This window comes from Clavelina lepadiformis, chromosome 3 (assembly GCF_947623445.1).
Source record: "Clavelina lepadiformis chromosome 3, kaClaLepa1.1, whole genome shotgun sequence".
NCBI lineage: Eukaryota > Metazoa > Chordata > Ascidiacea > Aplousobranchia > Clavelinidae > Clavelina > Clavelina lepadiformis.
In genome coordinates this window covers 5,124,129-5,132,886 of record NC_135242.1, presented here as the reverse complement: position 1 = coordinate 5,132,886, position 8,758 = coordinate 5,124,129, and the positions used below count along the sequence as shown (strand labels likewise).

At 37.6% G+C, this 8,758-nt stretch overlaps 1 protein-coding gene and 1 long non-coding RNA gene across 2 annotated transcripts; both read right to left on the bottom strand.

Moving 5' to 3' along the window:
• Nucleotides 1–2,312: 2,312 nt before the first annotated feature.
• On the bottom strand, nucleotides 2,313–5,572 carry LOC143450592 (bcl-2-related ovarian killer protein-like). Its single transcript, XM_076951198.1, has 4 exons — nucleotides 4,688–5,572; nucleotides 4,256–4,464; nucleotides 3,988–4,080; nucleotides 2,313–3,173 (listed from the first exon to the last, which is right to left on the bottom strand). Exons 1-4 carry the CDS (start codon nucleotides 5,118–5,120, stop codon nucleotides 3,015–3,017), a joined length of 894 nt encoding a protein of 297 aa, XP_076807313.1. The 5' UTR covers nucleotides 5,121–5,572; the 3' UTR covers nucleotides 2,313–3,014.
• Nucleotides 5,573–7,482: 1,910 nt separating this feature from the next.
• LOC143449966 (uncharacterized) lies at nucleotides 7,483–8,717 on the bottom strand. The gene is made up of 2 exons (XR_013114628.1): nucleotides 7,900–8,717; nucleotides 7,483–7,806 (listed from the first exon to the last, which is right to left on the bottom strand). It is a non-coding gene; the product is annotated as an uncharacterized LOC143449966 (long non-coding RNA).
• Nucleotides 8,718–8,758: the final 41 nt, after the last annotated feature.

Sequence of the window (8,758 nt, the reverse complement as noted above, 5' to 3'; positions counted from 1 at the left end):
GTTACATAACTACTTACATCAGCAGCATTTTTGTTTAACCACCTATGAGTTTCTGATTCGCGATTGGCTAGAATCGCTTGTGCTGCAAAAAGAATTTCTTACACTTTTTCCTTCGAGCGATACAACGCCAGATTTTTAACCCCTACTTCTGTAGATTGATGATAGCTTTTTGACTGCTATTACTTCTCCGGAAAAATCATATATATGTTTGAAGCTTTTTTTCATAGTTTCTTGTTAATGTAACTTAAATGTTATAACATAGTAACCTAAATTTTTCTTTTAATAATATAATTTGAATTAAATCCTATATGGCTGAAATTAACTTTTTGCATAGCAGTTCTCCTAACCGCCTATCTCCAACAGGCTGCGTGACCTACTTAAGATGTAATAGTCCGTTGTAGACGTTTGGACCCTCGACTGTCAACAACCAAAAGCAGCAAATTTGAAACAACCGCAAAAAGAACAGCACGCAAAACATTCATTTTAATTCATTCTTGACACCAATCCAGACATTCCTGCAAAACAGCTTTGCAAAGCTACCAGGCGGGCTTTTTCTCTTTACATGCCAAAATAGCCAGAGAAACTGACAGATTAACCGCGAGGCAGAATTTGTATCATACGACAACTCTCTACCTAAACCTAAACTATATGATTTCCATCAATACGTTGATAACCCAGGAACGTTTGTCAAAAGAACGCTTCAACATGTCTTCAGTTCACCATAACACTGGATCGTAAGATTTCTGCGCTTTATAAACCTTTCCAGACCGGACGTAAGAAAAAAATGAGTTGCAAAATAGTTGCATGGTGGTGCTTTTATCACATTGAAATTTCTAGTTTCAGCCTGTGCAAAGTTAAACCGGTGAATAAAGTTTTGGAGTTTCTTAAAAAGAACATTAGGTTTGTTAAACGCTAAGCTGTGTGCCTAACATTATCATAAACTTGGACATAATCAAAAAACGGAAAGGTAATGTGCTAAATTTTTGATATAAAAACATTTTGCTCACGGACAAATCCAAAACTTAAATGCGTTTTCGACAGCTTTTAAGAAATGGGGAATCGGAAATTTGTAGCGTAAGAAGACGGTTGATAATGTTTTTACAAACTTCACTGACAATTTCAGGACACCCTATGGATAAAAAATAACAATTAGACAAATAAGAATTGTAACTTATTTAATTAAGAATATTGATAATAGGCAACAGTTTTATTCTATGTTGTATGTAACATAATACTCGGCACTTAAATACAGAGCGTGACAATAGCAAGTGCATTATTTAAACTTTCTACACTTCTCTTGTGATCTGCAGTCACGTGCCGTAATAGTTCTCTTCGTTCTTGACAACTTTCTGCAAATTCTACTCAACCCATTTTTGATTTGATGCGTATTTGTTGGGAGGGGTTGAGGGGGCCTTGGATCGTGCTGTCCCGCCTCATGAGCATAAGTATTTTGAGCCATGAGCGTTTTCACTTCTCTAAGTAATTAGTAATTACTCATTCAACTACTCTCTCTTAGTTTACTTTCTCTCTCTCTCTTACTTCCAACTGATTACCTAGTTCCCGTAATAATCTTCTAAAGTCGGCAATTGCTTCTACAACAACTTTTTAGCACCTAGAACTCTTCCATCAAATGTGGGAATCAAACTAACTTCCCCAGATAATATGGATTGTTCTTACATCGCCACTTTGAGACGAGAATGGAACGTACGTGGTTAGACAAACATTATAACAAATCTGCTATAAAAGCACAAAAATTGGAATGCAATTTCTGTGACAAACAAAGAGCTTTGATAAATGCTTCGTAGTGATAAAGTTTTTTAAAAATGATTGTATCAAAGCAGAAGTAGCTTTGGTAAAACAATTCCAAGTCCTTAATTGACAAAATTTTGAAAACCGAGTAACTTTCTTGATAAAAATTTCTAATTAGGTCATATCGTTTTAACTTAGCCTACATCCGGGCTCGATGCACTTTATTGTCACCTTTGTGTTACCGGCCAATTCCATTGTATCATTTCAGCAATTTCGTAACAACTGTGTTGATAGCTGTCTACAACTCTATACAGCCTTGTTTTATTTTTTTCTAATATGTGTCTAAAATCGCTTCACGTTCTACTGTATTATTACTTCGAAAAAGGACCATGTCAGTCCGAAATTATAGTCAATGTTGTTTTTCCCCTGCAAATTGAAGAATTACGAGCCCTTCTGCATTAGTTGTGTCATTAGCAAGTACTTGGTAAGTTAACGTCGTCTTTACCTAAACCATAAACATTTCAACGGTTAAAATGAGCTTCTGTCAGCTTGATCAGAGTTTAGAGAAACACACCGCGAGATTTAAAATACAATATTTAATTGATGTAGCTACGATATATAGCCGCATCAGACCAACTGTGTCGTTGCCTGTTATTATTGTAGCAAGCAGTTTCTAGACTTGATCACCACCGTAGTATGTTGCAGCCATGCGGATGCGGCTTGGAGTCTGTGTCTATGTAAATGAGGAAAAAGCCCATAACAACCTTATTGTAGGAAAAGGAAACAAGGTTTTTAACCCATTGATGTCTCAACCATGTTCCTGCAAACATGGCGGGAAAATTGGTTCTTATTCGTAAATGGTCTTGTTAAGAAAATTTCGTCAACAACAAAAAATACGTTCAGTAACGCACACAGTAACAGAAAGTCATTACAAATAAATACAGTGGAAATGATCAGAAGAGCTGTTATTTCTGTAGATGTTTAGGGAATGGTGTAACAGAACTATTAGCTTGCTTGGCTCATTCCCTTTAGCACCACTGAGAATAACCTTTCTAGTTCGATGAACTTTTTTAAAACAATTAAGTAACAAACGTGCCAGTTTTGTTTCATCAACGTTCGCAAAATAATTAATTAATTATTAATGATTAGTTAGAGACATCGTTACAAAGTAAACGATTATTTCTTAGAGAAAATATCATAAAACACAGAACATTACGCAAAAGACCGACACAGTAACAAAATAGTGAACACTAATTATCCCGCAGTTATGTTTTTAGAACAAAATGTGTTACAACACCCACAATAACTGAACCCAGTAAGATAACATAAGGAAATAAAAAAAATTCTGTCGTTCCTGCTACTTCGGAAAACCACATGGTCTTTCGGGGAGGCCGTTTTTGATTGAAATGTGTTGGCATTCCTTGCTGAGAATAAGCGATCAATATCAGGTCAGAGCAGGTAACATTCAGAGTTGATATTGTTCTCTTTTAAATGTCAAAGAACATACATCGCGGTTCACTCATTAATGTGAAAACCCCTAAATTAAAACTCTGCAAAATCCATAAAACTTTTATCACGAATGTTCTTGTCATAAAACTAAGAAACCCCATCAATATAAGCTTTCAGCCAATTAAGTTTAAGAAGATTTTCTTGCTTAATACTTGCGCATGTTATTTTCTAAGAAAAAAAATATTTCATTCTAATTAGGTCAACGTTATAAAGGATAGGCGGTTTGGTTAGCAGAATTGGTGCATGCTAATTGTTGATTTTAGCTGTTGAGGGTTTCATTGAAGTCAGGTTAGATTAGATTAGATAAAATAGTGGATTCAAATTACTTTGTTGTATGATTTAAGTTAAGTGAACAAGAAATGGTATAAAAACAGCTTCCAACGTACGATTTTTCCGGGGAAAATAATAAAAGCGATTATTATATCCAATGAGCTCTTAAGAGTCTCTTGGAGACATTTACAAAATTGCAAAATTTTGTACAGATTTTAGCAATCATTTTTGTTATTGTCTTTAATTGAAATCGTCTTCAAACTGTTGACCCTTTCGGCAAATGTTGGAAATCGAAGCCAAGTTATTCGTATTCAATGTAAGGAGCTTTACTACAATTGTGCCCAAACTTAAATCCTATGCCGGCCTTGCTATAGTACAAAAGTTCTGACTCAAAATTTATTACAAAATCAGAGCATAAGTGTAGGCTACTTATATAGTTAACCGTTTACATATACTTACCCAGCCACCACGCGACACTATCCAATCAAGGACATTGCTTTTAACAAAGTCACTTGAAATTTTTATAACGGGTTCAATAAGCTCCGAATGACCCTGCAAGAAAATAAACAAAAATGTTTTTGTGAGGTCATGTTATAATGCTACAGGTTTAAGAAAGACATTCGGTAAAGCCTATTAGCTAACGAAGTGGAAATATTTATTACTCTTAAAAGACCCACTGGTTGATAAGAAACAGAAAGAACTACGTTTGAGGATGTCGTCTGCTAACCTGAGCCACGCAATCAACTGCCATCGCACCTCCAACGCAGAATAAGGACACAATTCTGCACCAGGTGTAGTTGTTTGGGTCTGTTCCAATTATGTGTGTAGCCAAGCGGTAATAAAGCCTTCGCAGAGTCTTTTCTGAGTCAAATATATACCCCAACTTTTTGGCGAAGTTTTTGTACAAGGTTGGATGCATAATTTCGAAAGCTGCGCCTGTAAGGTATTTAAATGAAGGAAGAGTAAAAACAAAAATTTTACCTGTATAGTCCGTATTAACTACATACAAACATAAATACATTGCTGTTATTGACTGATGACATTGTTGTTATTAATATTGAACAAAAGTAAAACATAGGCTACCGTAGACTACACAAACATTAAAATTTCTAAACACTGTAAATTTACCTAAACATAGCATTGTTTTTCAAGTCTTTACCTATATTTAAAATTTGACTGGATAATTGCCGGTTTCTTGCGGGCGGATATTCAGTAATTTTAACCTTGGTTATGAACCCGCTTCTTTTTAAACAGTAGCAAATGTAGTCTCGTACGAGGCCAGCCGTTAGACCCCAAGCATCATCGTAAGCCATGGAAACGAATACAGAATCGTCGCCCTCAGTTGATGAGATTGAGAGATTAGCTGCACTCGATGCCTTCTTCAAACAGGTCTTGAACGCATCCACAACGAAAGCGCAGTTATCAAGGGTAGCACTTGAATGAACTTTAACAGTCATACCCGGACTTAAGTTGCGATTGGTATCTGAGTTTGTTCTTCCGGGTATACCGGGCCGCCTCTTAATCATACCGTACGTAACTTTATCCGTCCTGGGACGACGTTGCAGCTCAGAAAAGTCGGAATTCAACGACATACTTTTGAAAGCTTGATTAGTGCAATAACGACTTCCCGTTGTATCGGCAACATATCAGTACAGCATCAGCATCAGCATCGTTATATCTACCCTGGACTACATCCAAAGCACTTCACAATATAAAAGAGATTAAACCGCCAGGAAAATGTAGCTACCGACAGGTGCTAAACAAGCCAAGCAAGCAAAAATCACGTAGGCTAACAGATTGCCTGCACCATTATATTGTTTTAAGCTGCAAAATCTAAGGAATGGCCTTTTCCACTGTAACATTGCTAGTTCACGCTTTTAATAAAATCTGCTGTACTGGAAAACCTGGGCAACCACTACCTGTGCTGACTGAAACAGCAACAAGCACGCTTGAGTGAGAAAAATCTGGTTTGTTGTCAAGTTTCCAAATGCCACCAAACGCAGTCTACGTCTGACGGTTCTTGTTCGATCGATAGGCACCTCACGTGTGCCAGCATAACAGCAAGCACTTGCGAGTGCTTGTTTCGATTACGTCAAATTGCTATGTCCTCAATACGTTGAAACTGCTTCCTGCTTACAGGTAGGCGCTGCAAACTGCTTTGTCTGAGGGTTTGCTGGTAACAAGCGTACAGTTTACTCGCTACGCTTTGCTGTTTCGGTGGAACGAGCTGATTCCAAATCGGATATGCATGCAAATTCTAGGAGATATCTCTTTTTGCTCAAAAAATGCATTTACGGCCTAAAATTCTCTGATAAAACATTTATCTCCGTAACAGGAGTATATTGAAGCTATAGTGATACAATAATACGAACTTTTTTACCAAAAGAGTTAAGTGACAAGCTATGATTAATTTCCTGTTTAGCCCTTATTGAATGGACCCGAGTGCATCTACCAAGATTCGCTAATGCTTGGTCCCGCATATTTTTGTCCTTTGTTACATATTACTGTAATAAGTTATACCTAAATCAATGTACAACCCTGATTTACTGGTCCACATATCATGGTATATGTTTGTTCAAACTGTATAGAAACCCACAATATCGATCATGCATAGGCCCTACAGATTTAGATATGAAAATAATTAAAATTCAAATAAGACGGAAAATAAGTGTGTATACCAGTGATTCCCAAACTGTGTGCCGCCACAGATTCTCAGGTGTGCCGCGAATCTTTTTGAAACTTTGGAAAAGAACTTTATAAATATTTAAAATAAGGCATGCAGACAAGCATATGCGACTTAAAAGCGCTCTAACTGCTTCAATAGCTGACAAATAAGCACATGTGACGATGAAACCAACTATTGCATTGCCGATAGAGTAGGGTAATTGCCATGTCATTAACACGTCAAAATAATTTTTTTAAAGCAACTTTTCTTCCCTCGGAAGTGTGCCGCGAGCGTTATATAATTTTTCTATTGTACCAAAAGCTGAAAAAGTTTGGGAACCACTGTTATATACGGTTGCACTAAGCGCTAAAGCATGTCATAACACTGATTTGGTGTTTCCATTGATCTGCAGTGTGCTACCTTTATCGCCGCTGTGTGTTATTATCTATTACCGTTATTCTTCTAAAAGCTTTTCATTTTGTCATTTCCGTCTGAGTCACGATGGATTTATGGCCACATAACAGTGCGGTTAATATGTTTTTTACGGCGTTTTTGGTAACCAAGTTCGAACTTACAAAGTGCCTGGCCCGCTTGGATTTTTTGTACAGCGCTAGTTTCCTACCTTGTTTGGTTCACGGCACCCTTTTTCGGTACAATGCATCGTACTGCGGGACCCAATTAGACGCAGTGGGCTTTAGGCCAGCCATGGTGATAATTCTCTACCTGTGCTAAACACCTTTTCAAGCCTTTTTTCAACTGTTGTATACGTTATTACCGCCATGTTGTAGTTCAAAAAAGTTTTTCAGTGGACTTGATGTAATGCTGATGCGTCAGACTTCCAATTATGCGATTTTTTTAGATACTAGTTGGAGGCGATGCGCTGTGTATAAGTTGCTAAATGCATAATGTCTTGATAGGGCAAGACATTGACAAAAATTACTTTGGCGCTCTCGATTGTTCTTTTTATTTTGTGTTTTATTTGAAGCAACCTTGGTATGGAGTTATGATCTAACCCTTGTTTGGGAAAACAAACGCTCCCGAGTCCAGAAACTAATTTATTATTTATCAATTTATTTGCAGACGTTTCGAATTGAAACGTCATTATCAATACGCGTTGATAAAAGCCAGTTTTTTTGGTTCTATGTGTTTATTATCTGTAAAATCCACGATGCTCAACATTATCTTTGAATCTCAACTTTGGATTAAGGAACAATTTAATGGGCAAGAAGAAAAAAGCATAACCTATTCCTGACATGATCAAGCACAAGCACACACATAAAGAATTTTTCGTTAAGTCTGTATTTCACCGATTACAGGCATTGACAGCTTATGCAGACGTCATTAGCAGCGAATTAAACAAATCGTCTTCTCTCTCATCCGCTCAAGTTTGCAGGAAATTGCAATTCAACAAAATCTGCAAGAACCATAAATTGCACCAGCACTTTCCGATCTCGTGTTTGTTTAGTTTGCCATAGACAACTCAATGGAATTGAGGTATTCTTTGAGCGTTGTAACGTGAAAACTGTCGACTATGCGCAGAAGACGCTCTGCGCATCGACGACGGCTAAACTTGCTCCATCTTGCTTCTTTGCGCGGAACCTTTTCCAGTTGAGCTGTCGAGCAACAAACGGTTATGTCATTACAGGATAACAGAAGCTGCAGGTACAGTTATGTTTGTACGTATTAGTATTAGATCAACGACTCACCTTTCGACGTCATCCCAATGAATGTAAACCGCCCATACTTGGTCTTTGATTCCTTGTATCTCTCAAATACGTTGGGTCGCAAGGTGAGAGCTTGACGCCGCTTCACTTTCGTAACTGTCAATTGAATTAATGTTTTACAACTAAGACTTTTTACGTTTCAGAAACAGAAACTATTATTGACCTAACAAAACAAAAGTAGTTTATCATCGTTGACAACCCATCTGTAGACGCGCATCGATCTTTGGCATTTAATGGCAGCTGTGAGGTTGACTTCGGTCCTTCCGCTGTACGGACTTGATTGGAAGTATTTTGCGCGGTGAAAGTTTTGTTCTTCCAGGCTCGATAATTCCAAAGGTTGATTGCTTGTATCCCGTGAGGAGCAAACAGATGAACATCGAGATGCTTTTTGCAAGATCGTGTAATGGTGTTTGCGGGTTTTATCGACTTGTCAGGTCGAGATGGATTAAGATTGGATGAATTAATTATTAATACACAGCGGACTGCACTTGCCTTTTATCAATACTGACGCGTTGCAATGGAGATGAGAATTTAAAATGCATTCTGGTAGACGATATTTTATATGTGACCTTTCTGGATGAAACAAGAAAATGGTGAATTTCCACAAAAACCAATCACAACGCATGTTTAGGCTTGTGCACTCTCTTTTCTTATGCCAAAAATCGCAAATTTAGGCCTACATGCAGCGGCGAAATTTGCTAAATCGTACATATACCTCCAAGAAGTTGTAGGTTATGCCCGACATCGTTCCAAACCCTGTTAGATTTGGGCTCCATCTTTCTCCAACAGATCTCAGCACACCTTGCGATAAACAGGACCCTGATGGCACATAATCGCAGAA

What these genes read in the sequence shown, in the direction of transcription:
- LOC143450592 (XM_076951198.1), bottom strand. Translation starts at nt 5,120, where the DNA reads ATGTCGTTGAATTCCGACTTTTCTGAGCTGCAACGTCGTCCCAGGACG. An exon ending in CAGTCAAATTTTAAATATAG is followed by an intron (nt 4,465 to 4,687) that starts GTAAAGACTTGA and finishes AATACCTTACAG; the next exon opens with GCGCAGCTTTCGAAATTATG. An exon ending in TAGTGTCGCGTGGTGGCTGG is followed by an intron (nt 3,174 to 3,987) that starts GTAAGTATATGT and finishes GCTTATTCTCAG; the next exon opens with CAAGGAATGCCAACACATTT.